Genomic DNA, 22809 nt, shown 5'->3' on the forward strand with positions numbered 1-22809 from the left:
TTAAAAGATGGAAAGTCTGTGATAAACTAAAGAAATGTTTACAATTTGTAGCGTTTCGTAAGGATTCGACTTTTTGTGGTCCGCAATGGTATATCACATACTCTATTGGTAAATTTGTGCCGAAAGATGCTCTATACTGCTTTGGACGTTTAGTTGGTTTCCCTTTAACACTGTTGATGCGGAAAGGGTTTCCTTTACATAAAGACATCGACTTACAGGTGCGTCGAATTATAGATGCAGGTCTTTTGGTAAAATGGAAAAGGGATATTCTACGGACAGGTACTATCATAAACCCAGAAACAGTTAGATCATTCGATACAGATGAAAATGGAAACCATTTTTTGAGGCTTAAAAACCTAGTACTAATATTTAATATACTGTTAGTAGGCTTAGGTTTAGCATCTGTTGTTTTTATAATAGAATTGGTTTATTTTAACAGGAAAAGGCGTTAAACCCTTTTAACCTCGGGTCCACACCGACGCGAATTTTTAAGATTATTAGCTACAGAATATTAGTTTCAAAACCTAATTCTTTCTTCAGAAATTTTAAATATTGCTCACAAAATATGTGAAGCTTTAATTGACAATTTAAAGGATACAGAAAATATGTTTTATTTTTTGGTCTATTTCGTTAAAACTTAACATTACGCGACTTTAACAGTGTCAGGCTACTTCGGATTAATAATAATAATAATTTTCCTAAAGTACGAGTATGTACTCCTCAATTGATCGTAATCGATATTTTTTTCTTTACACTATGCCACCAGTAAGGATTTCTCTTTTTTTTCACTTTCTTTAACTTTTACTTTCAAATTCATTTCGGTATCATATCACAAATCTCATTTGTTTATTGCATGTATATATTCGTTCATCTCAATATTCTACAGGTATCTTGGCTTTCAAATAATTTAATTAGTTTTTGTGTTATAAAATGCTTTTGTAAAAGAAAAAATCCAAAAAAGTACTTAACACAAATTGTAATAACATTTGAAAGTTTATCGCCTACATCGAATTTTGCTAGCGAATAGTCTTGTTGGGATGCATTAGTTGGTATGGTACGATTGTTAGCGAAAATTCGAACCTTGCTAACCTTGTTCGTGAACACTGTTAGCGAACAAAATTACTTAATGTTTGTTCTCGCCAGTGTGGACATGGAATAAAGTGTAAAACAATCCTAATTCATTTTGATACATTTAAACCATATTCTTGACATTTTTTTTTTCAATATCCGTATACCATAGTAGGCAGGTATTATAAAGTTACATCTTTAATTTTACCTACTAGATACTTTTTATATTACATAAAAAACCGGTATGTAAATCATATTCTACTTTTGTAGGTGTATCAAATTTTGAAAGTGACTAAATTATAGTTTATTTAAATTGTCCAACGAGTATGCTTTACAAAAAATAAGGTTATGAATTCATATTAATATAGTATTAATAACTAAAAGTATTTAAAAATATGTACACTAAAGTATATAAATTCGTATATATTGTTTACTTAGCTAAAGTAATTTATCTTCATTTTTAAATAAATATTTTAAGTATATTTATATTTAAAAATTTTATATTCTGTATGTTAGAGGTGTTAAACATTATAGAAAGCACAAGCACACTTTGAGAATGAATAGACTCCATAGAAAAATTTGACACACTTTTATATGTATTGTACTATTATAAATGTGACACTTGTAGAGGAGAAGAGTACATAAATCATACATTTTTTAACATAGTACTTCAATCATAAGAGGAAAAAACATATATAACGTTAATGAATACTAAAGTATTTGTTGGAAATAAGAGAGTTTCATTTTTTGCCATTTTCAATGATATTATACCTTTAGCTATTTGTCAACTTTGCTATTAATTCTATTAAGGACCATCTGGGATATTATTCCGTATCTACAGTTTTCTACGAACTTTTGGACTGATTGTAATCATAGTTTTCGACTCAGCTTATCTCTGATCTACCGATTACATAAATATGTAAGTAAATACCTGGCAATGTAGATTTTATGGTGAGGAGAGCTGTTTCTCCAACTTGCAAGGTATCTGAAGGCCTTTCTTCTGTATTCTCTGCAGTGATTTCCATCCAAGCTCTAGCTGCAGTTAAGGCGTCGTTCAATTCTTCTTCTAGCTGCTTACCTTCAAGTTCTTTTGACCAACCTGCGTCTTTCATTCTTCCAATTCTACAAAGAATAAAACTTTTAGGTACAAGAAGTTCTATAAAGACGATAACACAGCCCCACAAAAATCTGGTATTAAGACCCATGTATTTCCATGTATTTTTTTCCGCTGAATCCGAATCTGCCTTCAGATTTGGCCCAACGGGTCAGAGTTTTCGGGAAAATTCAAAAAACAGGTCAAAATTCACAACAAACGTCATTTACGATCGACGAAAGTTATAATAAATCAAATTATTCTACCAGCTCACTAGACGTATGATTTTTTACTCGTTTAATTCCAATTTATCATCATAGAGTCAGACAAGCTGGTCCAATTTCATTCAAAAACAGAAAATAAATCAAAACGCATAAAAAAGCAATTTTCATGGCAGAATTCGTGTTGGAGAGTTCTGGATCCATCTTTTTATATCCACCCACCCATTTATGAATTCATACATCTTTCGATCTAGTCGTTCATCCATGAATACGCATATTTATTCATCCACCTGTACCTCCTATAAAACCCACCCACCCATCTATCCATCTACTTTTTGTACTGAGAGATGAGATAACACCCTAGAAGATTGAGAATACAATAAAACTTGTTTAATACTCTACTTTCTAAACAAAAGAAGACGATATCTATAAATCATTCTTATTTTTGTTGCTATAACGTGTTCTCTTTTCTTCAAAGGATATATGCAAAGGGTTATGCTTTCGTTTAGTCCCTCTATTTTTCGTTTTTCTTTTTAACAACCAACAAAAATCGTCCATCCTGTTGTGATCCCATCTTTCTTGATATCGCTGTTCTATAACCTTCATATCCTGATGAGATCGTTCGCCTTGTTCTTCGCTATAATCTCTAAGATTTTCAGGAAACCAATCCAGATGCGAATGAAGGAAGTGCAACTTGTAGTCCATCAAACATCCCAGGTCTTGGAAGTCTTTTATCATTTTTGACACAATTTCTTCGTATTTAGGACTCTTGTTGTTTCCTAAAAAATTTGTTGCTACAATTTTGAAACTAGTCCAAGCACTCTTCTCAAAGCTACTCATTGTACTGATGAATGTTACATCCTTGAACAATGTCTGAATCTGAGGTCCATCGAAACACCTTCTTTCAATTTCGCCTCAGAAAAATAGAGGGACTAAACGAAAGCGTAACCCTTTGCATAGATCCTTTGAAGAGAAGAGAATACGTTATAGCAACAAAAATAAGAATGATTTATAGATATCGTCTTCTTTTGTTTAGAAAGTAGAGTTTTCTACAAGTTTTATTGCATTCTCAATCTTCTAGGCTCTTATCTCATCTCTCAGTACAAAAAGTAGATGGATATATGGGTGGATGGGTGGGTTTTATAGGTGGTACAGGTGGATGAATAAATATGCGTATTCATGCATGAACGACTGGATAGAAAGATGTATGAATTCATAAATGGGTGGGTGGATAAAAAGATGGATCCCAGAACTCTGCAACACGAATTATGCCATTAAAATGGCGTTTTTAAGTATTTTAATCTATTTTCTGTTTTTGAATGAAATTGGACCAGCTTGTCTGACTCTATGATGATAAATTGGAATTAAACGAGTGAAAAATCATACGTTTAGTGAGCTGGTAGAATAATTTGATTTTTTATAACTCGTCGATCGTAAATTACGTTTTTTTGTGAATTTTAACCTGTTTTTTTAATTTTCCCGAAAACTCGGATCCGTTGGGCCAAATCAATGGTTGGGCAGATTCGGATTCAGCGGAAAAAAATACATTGAAATACATGCGTCTGAATACCAGATCCGACACTTTCTTTTTGTGGGGCTGTGTAATCATTCGTCAAAGAAAAATCGGATAGCAACTTGATGCTCCCTGTTTTTGATAAATGTATTATGTTCTTTTTCAGTACAAATATTAGATTATTAAAGGTTTGAAAATACTGTGGAAATTTCGATTATAAGAAAATAATGTTAGTGTTATGCTCTTATGATGGACCTTATTATTTGTCCTTATAATTGAAGTTATTTCTTGATTTTTTGACGTTATGAAGTACGCAAATTATTATATTCATGAAATAACGATAAAATTGATTTACAAATCTGTCTGAAGCCAATATTAGAATTAGTATCGATTGATTTTCTTCTTTGTATCTGTTATTGATTTTGTTCATATCACTTATTGTTATTACTGTTATGCATAATTTGATGTTTTTTAATTTATAATTGAAGTGATGACGTGAATCAAATAACAAACTGTTCAGAAAAATGTATTATGATAAAAACTGATTTTTATATTAGCGCCGTTACTGAGGATAATTAAATTTATAGTTGGAAAAAAAATGTTCTTCAAAATCAGATTATTCGGTCACGAGAAAATCAAAGTCAATATTGAAGTTGTAAACAGTGGTAGTAGTATTATTTGTAACACAACACTTCAAGAAATATATCTATCAACTTTTACCTGTGGTTGATTTGTCCTCCTTTTACATCACTCCTCAGGGCGCTCATTAAAGCACTACTCTTAATCAGGAAGGCTTCATCTTTCACAACGCAGCGTATAGTTTTCACCTGATCTGATATTTGCCTCAGGTATCTGTCCTGTTGTATAACTAAGTTTACCGAGTAAAACATCTGAATAGATCCATTTGGATCTTCGAATGTGCTGAGACGCACACCACATCCAGAAGTGGGTAGACTAATCGTTATAGTGTTCGAAAAACTTCCTGCAACATTGAAAATAATTTCAGTCGCTATTAACATGCAAATGTCTTGTAATGTTTATTGTTATTATGCAAGTATTTGAGGCATCACAAATAAAATTTAATAATGAAATTCGTAAGTATTATTTATTGTTAATCAATTACAGTAGAATTAGGCGACATTTTTACTCTACTACATTTTAATTATAAGTAATCTATTTTAATTATTATTAATAAAATATAAACGAAATATATATTTTTATCTGGGAAAATTTTATGAATGACTAGTTTGTTTATGGAAACATTTGTTTAGCATATACATATTTGTTTTCAAAGTTCGTTTCATAGATAGAGAGATGGATAGTTTGATAAATACAAATCATGTCCGTGTTATTATTTTTTTACTTCAACAAAAACTTATTATACAGGGTGTCCCGGAATAACATGTACAACGACAGACCACATATTCGTGGACTCAGCATAGGCAGATTTAGGCTAATTCACCTACATCCGAAATCGCTTCCTTTGGCTGTTAGGTGGTCTCAAAATTGATGAAAATTTTTTGAATTTTGTAAATAACTGGAATACATATTATTCGATTTTGATTATTTTTGGGGTATGGACTTTTGCCTTCAATCTACACATTTTGGTTTGTTTTTTAAAACTTACAACTCCTACAAAATTAATGTATGGTGATAATATCCGTTCATAACTTTTTCCTCTTTCGGGCAATAATGACAACTATTTTTTATTTGATAGGTGATACCATTTGGAAGTTTTTGGGTCTCTTGTAGAATTTTGATTAAATGAGCGGTTTGGGTACATTTTAGTCATTGTACATGCCAATTCTTAATGAATGTTTACTACGATAAGACAAGACACATACGACGAATTATGTAGAGTATTTATAACGTGTCTAGTTTTATTGAAATAATTCGTAAAAACAATCAAATACAATAAAAAATGCTGGAGATAAAAATAACAAAGTTGATGTTATTAAATTTAGTACAACTTATTACAAAAACTGTTCAAAATGACCACCGTTGTTTCTACAACAGAGGTTAATTTGGCGTAGAAAGTTAAAGAACATTTTTTGCAGTTCTTGAGGGCAATTTTTTAAAATATTTATGACATTTAGGATATGCCTTCTCAATTTTTCTTCAGTTCTTTAGATGTGGAAGCATACACTGTTCAGAGTGCCCCAAAGATAATAGTCGCAAGGTGTTAAGTCTGGTGAACGTACAGCTAACAGGAGCATTATCCCTTCTACCGATCCATCGACGAGGGAATCTTTGGTTCAGATACTGCTGGACATTTACAGTGAAATGTGGTGCAGCGCCATCATGAATAAACCACTTGTTAGATCTAAGTGATAATGGCACATTTTCCAGTAACTCGGGTTTTGCAAGAATTCTAAATGAAATTCCCCATTTAGTCTATCGGGTAGAATAATAGGGCCAATAAAAATGCTATCAATGATGTCAAACCAAACATTGATATGAAATTCATGCTGATAATGTTTCACTTTAATAGCATGAGGATTTTCTTGAGCATACATTGTGACTATTTATTATTCCGCTTCTATTATATTTGATTGTTTTCACTAATTGTCTCAATAAAATTAGGTATGTTGTAAATAACTCTAATTCGTCATATACGAGTATGTATCGATATCGAAAAATGAAGTAACATGTGGTATATCTTATCGTAGTAAACATTCATTAAGAAATGTTAGGTACAATGATTTAAAGATCAAACTGAAATTACAGTCAACCTACAAAATCAGAGCCTACTAGCACTTTGTTAAGTATTGTAATATGGGTGGTAAGATAATGTATACATTTAAAAAATGTTTTTTTACCCATACCACCGCTCATGTAATCAAAATTCAAGAGTAGAGAGTATTCAAAGAGAGTATTCAAATTCAAGGCAAGAGGCCCAAAAACTTCCAAATGGTATCACCTATCAAATTAAAAAGTTGTCATTATTGTTCGAAAGAGAAAAAAGTCATGAACGGTTATTATCACCATACATCAATTTTACAGGAGTTGTAAATTTTAAAAAACACTCTGTATAACAGCAAAATGTGTAGATTGAAAGTAAAGGTCCACACCCCAATAATAATCAAATTCAAATAATACGTATTCGAGTTATTTACAAAGTTCAAAAAATGTTCACCAACTTTGAGGCCATCTAGCGGTCAAACGAAGCGATTCCGGATATAGGTGAATTAGCCTAAATCTGCCTATTTTGAGTCCACAAATCTGTGTGTACACGTTATTCCCAGAATAACACCCTGTACAGTTGAATAAATCGGAAATAATTTAATTTTAAAAACTGTATGGATTTTTTATTGCCAATATTATTTTAAATCCAATGTAACCAATAAAAGTCGACTCAACTAAGTGGCACAGAAATTTGCCCCTTACTTTTCTTCAAAAAACACAAAATTTTTGCGCTAGTGGTTTTTTTATTGGTTATTACATTGTCTTTAATTGTATTCGCAACAAAAAATTCCTATACCTACATATTTTTCCTCCAAAAAAATAATTTTTTTGATTTCTTGTTATACTAAAAGTAATAGTTACTCGAAAATTACTCGCTTTATGAATAAAACGGAAGAGATTTTTTTTTTTTTTGAAATGCAATTATGAATTAAGCGAAGTTATAGAATCGCAAAAACACTAAATGACGTAGAAATTTTGATTCAAACTACTTTTAAGATAATAATTAGATATTTCTAATACTCTTCCAAAACATAATAACCCATAATTTATCAATGAAGCAACTTTGGTCTGAATTAAAGTCCAGCCTTTACATAATTATAGTATCAAAATTTTACCAAATAAAAATTATGAGTCAGTGCTAATATATTCCAGGCTGATCCATTCATATTCAAGACACACTTGAAAATTTGCTAGAGCATCTCGGTTATTATTATTAAATATAGGAAGCTGTACATTTTTAGAATGTTGGATATTTCTTTCAAAAAAATCTGCAAATCCAAACAAATTTTCAATATGTGTTTTAGTTTTGTATTTACTGCCAAAAAATCGAAATTTTGGTGGCTATAATCAGATTTTTTTTCTGAAATATTAATACTTTATTTTATAGACTTTTTTACCTGCAATGCAATGGTGTACTTAATTTTGTAATAAGTCTAACGGTATTAGGTTTACAAATCAAAGTTTTTTTTTTAATTGAAAGCATAGTTGGTTATGGCTTAGTTAAAAAGATGCCTTGTTTTTGAAAAAAGTAGTTTGCCGTAAGTATTTATCACAGAAAGTAAAAAATTACTATTATCCCTATTGGCTATATGAATTTGCTTTCCCCCATAACCAACCATATACAACAACGGTATCGGATTTCATTTTTAATCATTTTATCCCTTTGGTTAATTTAGAAAAAAAAAACAGTTATATCTAACTTATGACTTTTTGAGATATTTACGACAAACAATACATTTTCGGAATTGTCAGAAGCTTATTAAGAATTTAACAACGCAAAAAAATCCAAAAGATAGTGTCAACAATTCGGAGTTCATTTTTTACCTGTCCCTACTTCAAAAATGATCCAGCTGGTAATTAATGTTTTTCTAGGTTATTTCTTGAAACCAACTTTTTGAGGAAAACCACTTTAAGGATTTAAAAAAAAACACGTAGCCTCAATCTGAATCATTTAAAACACCAGTATCTCACGTTTATCAATTAATGCAGAATAATTTTTCATGCAGGCTTTAATTTTTAAAATGTTTTTGTTTCAGTTTAAAAATTTGTGTTATTGGAAATGCCTCAAGATGAAAAATTAGTTAACTATTTCATTACTGATTGTAATTGGTACGTAACAGAGTAGTAATGCGCTTATAAATTATTCCCACAACTTTATACAGGACTCAAAATTTTCACAATTTTAGTTCCGAAAGCTCTTTATGTTCGCTTACCGACTATTTTGCACTCCTGTGCAAAATCCTTGGCGAAAAGTAGACCCTTAAATGGACACCTCATCGTTAACGTTGTATTCAAATTTTCTGAGTCACAACTTATTTTTATATCGGTAATTTTGTTTGTAGCCACCGGAAGTGGGTTCCTCACATTGGGAGGAAACGCCGACAAAAGAGGAAGTGCAAAATCACTCAGTATGTAGAGTACGCCTATTAGCCTAAACGTTACCATAATTTCATCCGAGCCTGTAAAAAAGATATTCTTAAAAGAAACTCATTATTATTTTGTTAATTATTAAAACATGTCATGTTTCTATACATACAGGGATGGCCAGAAGTACGGAATAAAATTCATATCATTTGAATGAGTAAATTTTTTTTAAAACGCCGAAACACGTTAACTGATTTTGATTTTTTCCCATCTTTCGGTTATATAGGTAATAATTAATTTTTCCTCAACCCCCTAACCCCCAGCTACCCCTACTTTTTTTTTCAAATGGAAACATAAGGCATGACGGGGCTCGTTGAAAAGCTTATAGAAAACCGAATCCAGCCATACCAAATAAACAAGTTTTATTTTTTCAATAGCAAGGTTTTTAGGGTTGTATAAAACACCTACTTAACAAGTGAAATAAAATTTAATTATCTTCAGTGTTATCCTCCATGAATTTGCACAGAATAAAATAAAGAATTTGAAACTGTACCTATCACTGCTAACGCAAAAAAGATATATTTTTTATGTTGCGTTTTTTTGGCACCACTTACTTGCCAGGCTTTCTGGTTAATTTTTCGCTTTAGTTGTAAATTGGAGTTCGAAACGTTACTATTGTGTCAAAATCAAGTTATTTACTGAATTGCAATGGTATTGTCGGAAAGGCAACGCATCGAAATCTTGATATTGCTTGGATGTGGAGACAAAATAAGAAGTCAGGCTGAAGTGCGCGATTTATTTAATGCGAAATATCCCGAAAACCAAATCTCGCAAGGGACAGTTAGTAAAATATTTCACAAATTTGAGGAACACGGTACAGTACAGACTTTGCCCAAAACTGGACGGGCACGTGCTTTGAATGAAGAAAAGAAATTAGACATTGCATTAGAACTTGTTGAAAATCCTCATACTTCAACTGTTTCATTGGCCCGCAATCACGATGCTTCTCGAACTGCAATTCGAATGTTTCTGAAACAAGAGAAATACCACCCCTATAAGGTATGTCTTGTCCAAGAGCTTTTGGAAGACGATTATGATAGGCGATTACAATTTTGTGAGGAAATGATGAGACGGTGTGACGACAATAATGGTTTTCAACGAGACGTACTTTTTTCGGATGAAGCTACGTTTTATTTAAATGGAGTGGTTAACAGGCACAACTATCGCTTTTGGTCCCAGGAAAATCCACACTGGACATGCGAATCGCATACGCAGCATCCACAAAAAGTTAATGTATGGGCAGGTATCATCAACAACAGAATCTTGGGCCCATTCTTTTTTGAAGAAAATCTTACTGCCGCACGCTACCTGGATTTCCTAACATTTGACCTGATACCTGCTCTAGCTGTGATTTTCCCTCATGAAATTGATCCAGATATACCGAATGAAAGAATTTGGTTCCAACAAGATGGCGCTCCCCCACATTTTGGTATTGATGTTCGAAGATACTTAGATGAAATGTTTCCAAATCGCTGGATTGGTAGACGGGGTACAGTTGAATGGCCGCCAAGATCCCCCGACTTAACACCCCTGGATTATTTTCTTTGGGGATATTTGAAAGAAAGAGTCTACCAGGACAGACCGGATAATATTGAGAATTTAAAGAACAAGATTAGGGCGGAGATGCATAATTTACCAGCTGAAGTCATTCAGAATGCTGTGGACAGCTTTTACTATCGTCTTGGAGAATGCTAAATAGTGAATGGAGGACATTTTCAGCATTTGCGACATTGAGTTTATTTTTGTAAATTATCTAGTTGTTTCAATTTCTAAATGAAAAAAAACTTGCTAATGAAAAAATTAAATTTGTTTATTTAGTATGGCTGGATTCAGTTTTCTATAAGCTTTTCAACGAGCCCCCTCATGCCTTATGTTTCCATTTGAAAAAAAAAAGTAGGGGTAGCTGGGAGTTAGGGGGTTGAGGAAAAATTAATTATCATATAGCCGAAAGATGGGAAAAAATCAAAATCAGTTAACGTGTTTCGGCGTTTTAAAAAAAATTAACTCATTCAAAAGATATGAATTTTATTCCGTACTTCTGGCCATCCCTGTATGTATGTACATATAGGCTGTTAAGAATGGTGTAACAAACTTGGAACGCTGATAGTAGCACTTTTAAAGGGCTCAGCTTCCTTCAGATGCATTTTATAGGTTGTTTTCCTGATTGTTATTATTATCTCGCTACTACAGCCCTCGAACTTTGTCACTTTATTTTTTGATGGTCTGTACACCTATGAGGGGATGAATTGTAGATATATTTAGGAAGTTAATTTAATCATGTGATACACCATATAAGTACAGTCATCTGAAGAAATTTAGGAAATAAAATACGTTCTAAAATAGTGTTATAATGTATCATATTAAAATGTTGCTAAGTTAAAAAAATAATATGGAATGATTTGAAATTAGAAAATTGGTAATGTACGGGAACAACAATTTCATTAAAAAAGAAATCATTTACCACAAGACTTTTCTGTCCAACATACACATTTTTTGCAAGAAGAATTCTTTCAAATTAAAAAATAATCAATTGGTTTAAAGTATTGTCTGAAGTTATTTATTTGTACTTTGCCACCTGTGAAAAAATTATAAATAAATTAGTGAAATAAGCGGAGCCAAAAGGATCAGTCAAGGGTTATTTTTATGAAAAAAAATGAAGGCAAGTACAAAATACAAAAACATCACTTTCTATCTCGTACTTTACAAAGTTGTTAACGTTTCAAAAATCTATCTGTTTTCGTCTTCTGAACTTTTTTGACATTTCATTTTAGTTACTTTTACAGTTTAAATTTATTTGCTTTTGTCTGTTTCAATAGTTAGAGATGTCATATGATGTTTTTTTATTTTTAGTTACGCTTTTCAAAATTTTAGCCGAACTAAATTGAATATTACCACCGGTTTCCTAAGTGTGATCTCAAATTTTAGATTTCTCCAACTCTCGTTTTTTAATATAATTTTTGTGTTCATCTATTCTTATATTGACAGGTTGAGACGTCTCTCCAACGTAATGTTTACAGCATTCACAAGGAATGCTATAAATAAATAAATAACCCTTGGCTGATTGGTTTGGATTTCACTAATTTCTTTCACAGGTGACAAAATACCTACTTAAAAAATTAAAGAAAACGATGATTTAAAGTAATTTAAGGAAATATATAAATATAAATTATTGATACATTAATAATATTTAAACAAATTTATGGATTTGTTAGTTAAACCATTGTGCAAAAGAAGAATAATGGATGATGGGAAAAGAGAAAATATGGTAATGTATCGCTGCTATTAATGTGTGAAAAAAATTGCTACATTTAATATTTGTTTCTTCGGTTGCAAAAGATAATGGAGCCATTTAACATTTTGAAGCCCACATAATTTTTAAATAATTGATATTAACGTACTTTTGTTACTTAATATCACTTTTTGAATTTACAAATCAAGATCATTATTAAAATTGCACAATACATCTATGTTGTTATTTCAGAAGTTAATAAAAGCTCTTCAGAATTTATACCTAATTTTATTTTGTAAAGCATGCATCAAATATAACATCTGGGGTATGAAAGACGTGGTAACACTATACACATTTAACACCCGTAATCAAATGTATACCCATGACTGTAATTATGTGTGTAACCGCTAACATCTTGAGGCAGAGAAGTGAACGCATTCATGGTGTGTGTGTACCGAATGCTAGAAATAGCGGTACAAAGACTTCCATTCAGTGGTGTAGTGTTAAACAAGTATTATTGAATTCATATATTTCAAATTAAATATTTCAAAAACTGAAGGAAAACTTTGGGGTTACAAAAGGATTTGTTTTTGTAGACGTACAAATTAAAATATGCGTAAGAGTTACTACAACAAATTGAACAAATTGCAAAGACGATGGCATAGTTAGATATAACATGACTTACGTACGCCTCTGTTCAAAATCTTTATATTTGAATCGTAAGGTCATTATCATTAACGTCACATAGAGAACAAGCATATGTGAATAATTAGGTAGGTACGTTATTTTATTTTTTTAACAACCATTTCTTTAGGTTACTGTGTAACAGTAATACGACATGACTGTGCTATGTCTCACTAGCCCAAAGACGGAATGGCTGATTTCCTGAGTGGTTGCATGCTGCTTCATTATAATTTGGCGTACTACTTACTACCTCTACACTTCTTATAGTATTCTACATTGGAGATACAGTATTATTTTTTCATATTGCCTTATTTATCAAAGGACGCTTCCGTAAGATATCTGCTAATTTTAATTGATGCTAGTCTGTTATGGTACCCAGACTATGAGGAGATGCTTTTATTAAGTATAACAAACTTTAACAAAAACTGCTAATTTATACCTATTAACTATTTAATATTTCAATGCATAGCTCATTCATGTAGTTAATATGTTATATGTTTTTGCTAAATGCAAATAGTCAAATATATAACAAGTATTATGACATTATGCAAAACCAACTTTTTAATATTGAAAAAAAATCATCTAATTATTTAATTAATAATAATTTATACAGAATTCAGAAAGCCTGATAGTACGACAAAAAATAAGATTTTTTTGTCTTATGAACTATATGTGTATCTCCTCTTGTTTTCGAGATACAGAGCGACAAAGTTAAATTTTTTAAATAGAATTTTTACGAAAATTTCCAAACGGTGCGAAATATTTTTATGAAATTTGGTATTCCGCAGTTTGTAAGGACGCCAAATGCGCTGGTCTAATTATTTTTTGGATGTTTCATAGAGGGCGCTAGTTACGCTACATTCCTATTACATTTTAGGCTCTAATTTTTTTAAGGTTAGGTTTTTACCATTCGGGCTCCAATTTCTAATGTACAATTTTATTTTCTAAAAATAATGTACTCTTGTTAGAACTTTCTAATGTGGACGGTATTCTAGAAAAAAAGGCTTTTAATTGAACTCTTACAATATTACAGTATAGAAAATAAGTGACTTTTCTCAAAGTAGGCTTATGTCAAAACTTATTGATGGATGTCTCATAAAGAACGCATACATTCTCAATAATATTTTAAACTCTAATTAACTTTGTATCAAAATTTTAGTGATTGTTAGTGACTGTAGTTAGTAATGACTAATTACAGTCACTAAAATTTATGAAACTACATCTCAAAGCGAAAAAATGAAAAAAAAAGTTTATAATATTGCAAAGTTACAGATATTTGAAAAGTTTTTACCCAAAATATTCAAATGCACATAACTTCTTAAGGGTTTGAAATAAAAATTTGAAAAAATTCATGAAAGCTACTCTAAATGGGTACTAAATATGTAATACCAAAAAAATCAGTACAATTAAAAATGGTCGGGTCACGACCTCAGTGATTTGGCATGGAATGCCCCCATATACATCAACATATGATACAGCCCTACCCACAAGCGTCTTAAATAAATTGTTGATCAAATCGCTGTCTCTATCAATATGTTGCATCGCTTTGTTGTCTCATATTTCAAACTATACTTCCATTTTATGTAGAGTAACATAAACAGGTTTAATAGTTTCATTAAACATACAGGTCTGGATAGATACATTTTCCTTTATTTACAAGATTTTCAGTGTGTCGAGCATAAAAACCATTAAAACTTTCCTTCGAAATTAACATCAATTAGCTTTAGAGTTGCGCAGAATTCTATTAACTCTTGTCAATAGTAATTCAAGAATCTGTTGAATTACTTTCTTCCACTATTATTTACGATAGCAAGGATTTTCTCATGTCCTAGTCAATCCGAGAGTCATATTTATTATTTCTTAAATCAAAATTCTTAATTAAAACACTAGTATGTGTATGTGTATGTGTATTAAAACACAATTAAAACAAGTAACTAAATTTGTATGAACCTTACGAATTACCTTAATTTCAACTGGCACATACCTTGATATCATTTTATATGTGACAGTTGTGATTTTGAATATAGTAGGTACCTGTATTGTTAATATTATTATTAATGTGTAGCATAACTAAAAAATCATCTGTTCTTTTATAATCGAAAAAATAAAATCTTTTTTATTTCCTATAGTAGTATCGTATAAGAATACAAAAATATATATGAATATTTATTTCAAACCTAATTTTTATTATTAAATTATCACTATTTCATGCTAAAGGCATAAGTATACAGTATATAAGAATTTTTGATTAGGTACATGACTAATAGCATGAGAAAGCTTTGTAGCTCAACCTTACACAAAAAACAGGTTTTTATGTGTAATGTGAACATTTAAGAAAAATTTTAAGTACCTAAGTTGTAACCCACCTCAAATCTAGTTATTTTTACATTGTTATTGTCAACTGTCGTGATACTCCATGTCTTTATTAGGTCTGCCAGTCACTGTATTTGCAGATGAAGAAGAAATATTTTTTATTCATCAGTTTTAAGTTTTAATAACCAATTTCCATATAAAATGAAAACTTTCTGTTCAGAATTTATTTATTTTTTTTTAATAAAACCAACGTTATAAAGATTGGAGTTAGTAAATAGATATAACTTCTTTCAAGATGATCATACAGAATTATGTTTACTAACTCTCTCGTCAAATCTATTTTGTTAGATTCTATTTTCTATAAAACATTGTCAGCCTTTTAAACTCGAACTAACTTCGTGTCGTGGATTAGATCAAAACAATGAAAGCAAGGAAGGAGCAGTTTTAGTTTCATTAGTATTATTTTCTCTAGATGCACTGCTGATTTAAACATAGAATAGCACTTAGGTATACGTAATTTTTTGACTGTGTATTGAGTTTAAACCAAATAAATTATCTATTGATGAAGGGTTTTCACTCGACTACAATACGAAGCACTTATACAGCTATTATTGTAAGAACTCAATAAAGTAATTAAGGAATACATTGCTTTTAAACAAAAGGATTATCTCTCAGCAGTTAATTAAAACAGAGGTTACGACCTATGAAAAATACGTCTACAATTGTTTCTTAGGATTTGTAAAGCTGTGCTAAGTATAGAAAGAAACATTGTTTATAATCGTGGGAATTTCAGGGAAGAAATGAATATCTCTTAATGTCGATTTGCTAGTAAAGATAACTGTATAAATAAAGCAATTATTGGAAAGAAACTTGAATACAAGTTTTTGATCTACTTAAATAAATTTCTCATTTAACATATGGATTTGCCAGAATATTGTTAAGCGCTCCTTCAGTTTAGCGCCCTTAATTGTTTAAATTTGATTAAAGAATTAGGTGATTTTTATTATAAAACATCCTAATTTATTTTTACCATTATTACTATCCAAATCTGAATACATTTTTTTGTTTTATTAATACAGTTGTATTTAAATGTTTTTTTTAAACATTTACGAGTGCAAAATTTGAAAAAGAGATAGGCGTATTGGTGACATGCGGTTGGTAACATTGCGATTCGCATAACCTTTTCTGTAACCACATGTTCTTGGATTGTTGATATCTCATTTAGTTTTTGTGATATTGTTATTTGAGTGAAACCTGTATAAGTGTTAGTGACGATTTTTTAAATGTGTGATTTTCTGAAACAACCGCGCAACGTAAAATTTTGCTTGAAACTGGGGGAAACTTTCACGAAAACGTTTCAACTTTAGAAACAAGCTTACGGAGATGTTGCTCTGCATCGTTCTCAATACTACGAATTGTTTTCACGATTTAAAAGTGGCGGTCAGTCAACTGAAGATGGTCCTCGTCCAGGAAGGTCTTCGAATTCAACTGATGAACTTCCACGTTCAGAAAGTTAAAGATCTGGTGGATGCAAATTGCCGATTGACTGTCAGTCAATTGGGTCATACCATGAATTTTAACTGAAAAATTGACCATGGCTGGAGAACAAGTAATGTCCACATTTAAGTGTGTGCTAGTCGGAGATGGAAATACTGGAAAACCCACATTCGTAAAACGCCATTTGGCTGGTGAATTCGAAAACAACTATGTAGCCACTTTAGGTGTCGAAGTTCGCGCCTTAGTGTTCCACACTAATCGAGGTCCCATTCGTCTCAACGTCTGGGATACTGCTGGTCAAGAGAAATTCGGGGTACTTCGTTATGGAAACTATATTCAGGGATAATGTGCCATCATCATCACATCACTTCTCGTGTGACATATAGAAATGTACCGAACTAGCTCAGAGATCTAGTTCCAGTCTGTGAATATTTCCAAATTGTGCTCTGTCGCAACAAAGTAGACAAAATGACAATGCATCGAGTTGTAGCAAAATTGTTCCTCGTTTGATGACCGAACGACAGAAAGAAAATCGTGTGGACGTTTGTCGGCAACTTCCTGAACAATCCAATGACGATGAAACATTCATTAAAAGGATCATAACGGGAGACGAAAGCTGAGTTACGGCTACGACATTGAGATAAAAGTTCATCACAATGCATTGGCAAAGAATGTCCACGCCCCAAGAAAGCATGTCAGTCTCGATCCAATGATGCTTACTGGTTTTTTCGACTTTAATGGAATTGTGCATTTTGAAATCTTCTGCCTCACCCTCCCTATTTGCCAGGCCTGGCTCATTGAGATGTTTTCTTATTTCCAAAATTAAAAAATCAGTGCTGAAAGACTGTTGATGACATCAAAGAAAATTTGTCACAGACTTTAAAGGAGATTTCAAATGAAGCTATCCAGGACTGCTTCGCGAAATAGAAACACCGCTGGGAATAGTGTGTGAATAGGAGAGGGGAGTACTTTGAAGGAGACAAAGACTAATAATGTATAAAATTAATAATAAAGTTTAAAAAATAAAGTTCGGTTATTTTCTTAACAGGCTTCGTATGTACTTCATGTTGAGATAAGATTTTATTCAGTTCTGCTCTAGCACATGATTAACAGAAAAATATGTCTACTTATAGATGTAAATATTTGCTTTAAAAGAATTTTTAGAAGTAACTGTTTACAATAACAATAAAAACAGCGTTTTAGCACACTATGAATTAAATTCGTAGATTATGTGGTCTTACTATTATGTTATTTTTTCAAATAAATAGAAAATAGTAGAAAATTTGGTACAAAAATCTATCAAGTCTATGTTCCTAGTTTTCAAAAATATTTTGCAAAATTGTAAAGCATATTCAAAGATAAATCACTCTAATATGTATTTATTTTCTATCTTCGTAATTAACAGATATTTAATTAAATCAAAAAGAAGCCAGTACTTTAATTAATGTACCTATAGTTACTTAGTAGTTTTTCCAGTATTGTCACAACATTTAAAATATGAACTTATCCAATTTTTGCACCAAACTCTTCAGTTTTGAAATGATACCACTTCAAAAGGTATTTGGCTCTAGCAATCTATTAGACAAGCAATATGTCTAGGATGTCAAATAATATTTGATGATAATTTCAACTATCTTTGTCAAAATAAAAGACACTTATGCAGAATAATTTTTTTATCACATTTATTAATATAGGCGCCTCATAATGTTTTTGTAAACAATTGCTTTAGCATGTTATATAACGTGTTGTAAAAAGGAAGTGATACCTTGATTAAAAGCAATTAAACAATATAAACACTGCATATGATAATTAAGTAATTTGTAGAACAGCATGCAATTTGTAATTATTATCGAGACGTGCTGATTTCATAATTAATTTAAGCAACTTTATAAATTATTTAAAAAATGTATATAAAAGTGAACGCAACAATCGCTAATTGTAACGAATTGTTAGTTAATTAAAGCGAAAACAAAAAAAGGAAACTTTCTTCATTGTGGTGTTATCTTCACAATTACCGAAGTACATCGTACGTTCGAGTCATTGTAACTTTTTACTGTTTTATTTTCACTTCTTGATGTAATTTAGCTGATTTATCGAATGAATGTGCGCTTCCACGCTCAGGTGGTTTCATTAAAAAATGTTCAATATTGACTTCAGTTTTTTTGTAGTCTGGACAAGTAAATCTGAACAGGTTAAGAAGGAATCTTTTTGTATATAATTCGCCGATTAAATTATTTTAAACGTCCACATATTTTTTTAAAGTTTAATAAAAACTTCATTTTAATCATAAATACGCTTTCATATTTTAATTTATTTATATCTACATTTTCCCATGAAAGCATTAATTATTAATACCAATATCTTTGAGTAAATGAAGGTATTTAAGTACAGTTTGGTTTAGACACGAATAAAAACCTACACTCTTATGTGAAAATATGAGATAATAGAATAATCCTCGATATGACATAACTTACTTAATTTTTGAGAAAATTTGATGTAAAAACTATTGAACATGGATGCATTAAAAAACTGTTTATTATTTCCAGATATTAGGTAGGTAATTTGTTCACAATGTTATTAAAAGATATTTAAATGTAAATACATTAAAATTAAAATTGATAATATAACAACATTAAAAAAATAATAGTTCCCTATTATAAAGGATCTTCGGAAATAGTGGTACTTACTTCCCTTTGAGGGTAGATCTGTCGACTCAAAATAAGACAAAAATTTCATATAAACATGGGTCCGCAAATCCATCCTACGGGAGGTAGACGCGTTTGAAGATGACTTTAAATAAATGGGTTTTTGCCCCAACTGCTTTGAAGAAGAGGGATAAGTTTTGGACGATAAGTTACTACTAAGGAACATGATTATTTGAGGGTATTAGTTGATCCAGGTTATAACCCATGACGTGTAAACTAGGGCGGGTATGACCACATTTTTTTCCATAAATGAAAACTAAGGGAGATATATCCCTTTAAAGGGCATAGTAGATTTTTTGCAATATCTTAAAAGCCCTTTGAGATATCTTATCCACATTTTAAACATAGATTTGGAGCATCTGGATCATACAGTCTTCATAAATGATTACAAGCACGTGACCAGTTGCCAGTTAACTTTAGGAAAGTTATTTTATTTCCTTCATGTTGGCAATTAAATTCCGGTAAAATTAAAAATTATTAAAACAATAAAATCGAGATTACGTTAAAACACAACATTCTATTTCATCGGCTGTGATTGGTGTTTCACGAGGTTCTATTTTTTGCTGCTGTTCACTGTAAATGTAGATATTATTAATATTGGTGATGTCAAGTCGTGTAATGTTGGGTTGCTCGGGGGTCACGTGACTTGTATACATTTATTCAAATTCCCCGTCTTACATAAAGGATAATTTTTTCTGGTGACTCATTATTTTATAAGCAACTTCTTAATTTTAATTAAATTTTTTTAAAGTTTTAAAAATAATGATCTGTTAGAAACAAAATAGTGTTCTTATTTAATTTAGATATTTGTTTTTGTAAAATTTCATAACATCGATCGTATGTGCCCTGAAATTTCGAACAATATATATGAAATAAATATTTTAATTATTGATTGAAGAAAATTTAAAATTTGCACAAAACCAATTTTTTTTTTTACATGGAATTTGGAACTATTGCCCAGACGCTGCAAATTAGAATAAGACATCTCGAAAAACTTTTAAGATATCGCTAAAAACATATTTTCCATTCCGTTTTAAAGGGATATATCTTCCTTATTATTTATTACTATTATTATATATTATTTATTTTTTCTACAAAAGTTTATATAAAAATATAGCTATATTTTTTGATGGACCATCTGCCTTGAAAATATCAAGAGACAATTTAAGACTACTCAACATTTCTAATTCAAAATATGTATGCTGATTTAGTGCCAACTTTATAAATAATCATCTTCCGTGTTTTTGATTTGTATGGTATCAAATAAATAAGAAACCCATAAGAAAATAATTATATTTGAGAAAACTCAAATACAATTTTTTTAGTGTTCTGTACTTATATGGTGTAAATAAATAAATAGAAGTTATGTGTAATATAGCGGTGTCCGGAGAGTTTAAACTTTGTTTGTTTTTTAAGAAAAGCCAAAAAAAATTCAATTAATCGCATTACCACCGATAAATTTAAAAACAAAAAGATGGGAAACAGTTCAAAAGCGAAGTAGCTTTATTTTTAATTTTATAAAAAGTGTTATAGAACAAAATTCTTAATTATTAAAAAATAAATATTGGAATTAAAATTAAAAAATTAAAAACCACTTTTCCTAAAAGAGTCACTGCATACAGTGCGTTCCAAATTCGATATATCAGCAGAGAAAAATTTTACGTTGGTTTCCAATATGTTTCTAAACTTGTTCACTTATAATGTTATTGGTATAATGACTATAATGTAATGTAACATTAATAAAAACCTATAAACAGATAGTAAATAAATTTAAAAATATTACTTTTAAGTTCACTCATTTTCCAACTAAAAACAAATGACGATCTGGAGTTATAAATAGAATTAATAAATTCTTATTAAAATGTAAAGTTTGCAAACGAATATTTATCGTTCTATTCTATGGAAGAAAACAGAAAATGCCAAATTTCAGTTTTCTAGACATATTAAATTTGAAAATATATTTGAAATAAGTAATTGTTGCAATTCTGCAATATTTCCCAGATCTTATAAAAATGTTGAGCTATTGTATTTGAGATACACCCTATATCCGTAGCACAAAAGAAAACAACTAAAATAATATTTTTTTAACTTACCCCAACGGTTTTAATAATCGGTTTAACAGAACCCCAAACGGCACGCTACTAACCCCTAGCAGTCACGAGTTCGAGGACGTCGGTTGCATTTTTTGACGTGCACTCGCGAATGTTTGCCTTCAAATCTCGGATTAATCGAAACTGCGAGCCAGGTGAGCGAACGTAGCGTTACCTGACAAATACAGTTCTTACGGGACCTCCAGTGGCTCACGTCGTATACGCATAAACAATTAGGATGATGATAAGCAGCACCGGAGGTTCGGCTTGTTAATTCTTAATTGCACAATAACAGCTTGCCTATCTGTATCTCAGTTTTGGTAGAGAAATTTTAATTTATGGTCGCCCAAACGGTACACAGAGAATGCCATTGATAGAAAAACTAAAATGTCCAAATAAGGCTAAGGAAATTATTTAAATTTAAATTACTTCCTTTTCAAAGTAACTAAACTTAGATTTTATTAGCAACATACGGGGTCTGTTCAGAAAATAACCGAACTATATATTTTTTAAACTTTATTATTAATTTTATACACTATTGGTCCTTGTCTCTTCTAAAGTACTCCCTGTCCTATTCACACACTTTTCCCAGCGATGTTTCCATTTCATGAAGCAGTCCTGGACAGCTTCATTTGAAATGGCCTTTAAAGTCTATGACGAATTTGCTTTGATGTCATCAATAGTCTGAAAACGGCGTCCTTCAGCATTGATTTTAATTTCGGAAATAATTAAAAATCGCGAGGAGTCAGATCTAGCGAGTGGGGAGGATGACGGAGCACAGTAATCTGCCACAAAACCAACAGATGTTTCGCCACAACTCAGGTCTCTTTTTGCGGATTTTTTTACGTAAACATTGTAAAACGCCTTGATAGTACACACGGTTCACTGTTTCACCTTGAGACAAGAATTCAAAATGTACAATTCCATAAAAGTCGAAAAGTGAGCATCACTTTGAAATAATTTATTACTATCTATTTCGGAAAAAGATGGCATAAGAGGAACTGCACTTAACTGGGTATCAACATTTCTTCGGGGTCGCCAACAGTATATGTCTTTAAAGGTCGAATCTAAACAATATATAGATTTTATGCAATCCAGTTGTTTAAATTCGGATGTAGGTGTACCTCAAGGCCCAATAATGGGACCTATTTTATATGTCAACAATATATCAAATGTCACAAAACATATCGCCTATACAACCTATGCTGATGACTTTTCAGTGGCTTTATCGACAAGGGATTCAGATGCGTTGAGTAGTAGAACCGCAGAGGCAGTAGACAGAGTCTC

At 31.1% G+C, this 22809-nt stretch overlaps 1 protein-coding gene across 1 annotated transcript in view; it reads right to left on the bottom strand.

Annotated features, from left to right (window-relative positions):
* The window catches only part of LOC108904104, a 37034-nt gene extending 15407 nt beyond the window's left edge, over positions 1-21627 (bottom strand). The window contains exons 1-4 of the mRNA XM_018706522.1: positions 21526-21627; positions 8794-9039; positions 4616-4877; positions 2000-2190 (exon numbers count right to left, since the gene is read on the bottom strand). Coding sequence (XP_018562038.1) covers positions 2000-2190; positions 4616-4877; positions 8794-9025 — 685 coding nt within the window. The 5' untranslated portion in view covers positions 9026-9039; positions 21526-21627. The remainder of the gene's footprint in view (positions 1-1999; positions 2191-4615; positions 4878-8793; positions 9040-21525) is intronic.
* Positions 21628-22809: the final 1182 nt, after the last annotated feature.

This window comes from Anoplophora glabripennis, unplaced genomic scaffold (assembly GCF_000390285.2).
Source record: "Anoplophora glabripennis isolate ALB-LARVAE unplaced genomic scaffold, Agla_2.0 scaffold106, whole genome shotgun sequence".
NCBI lineage: Eukaryota > Metazoa > Arthropoda > Insecta > Coleoptera > Cerambycidae > Anoplophora > Anoplophora glabripennis.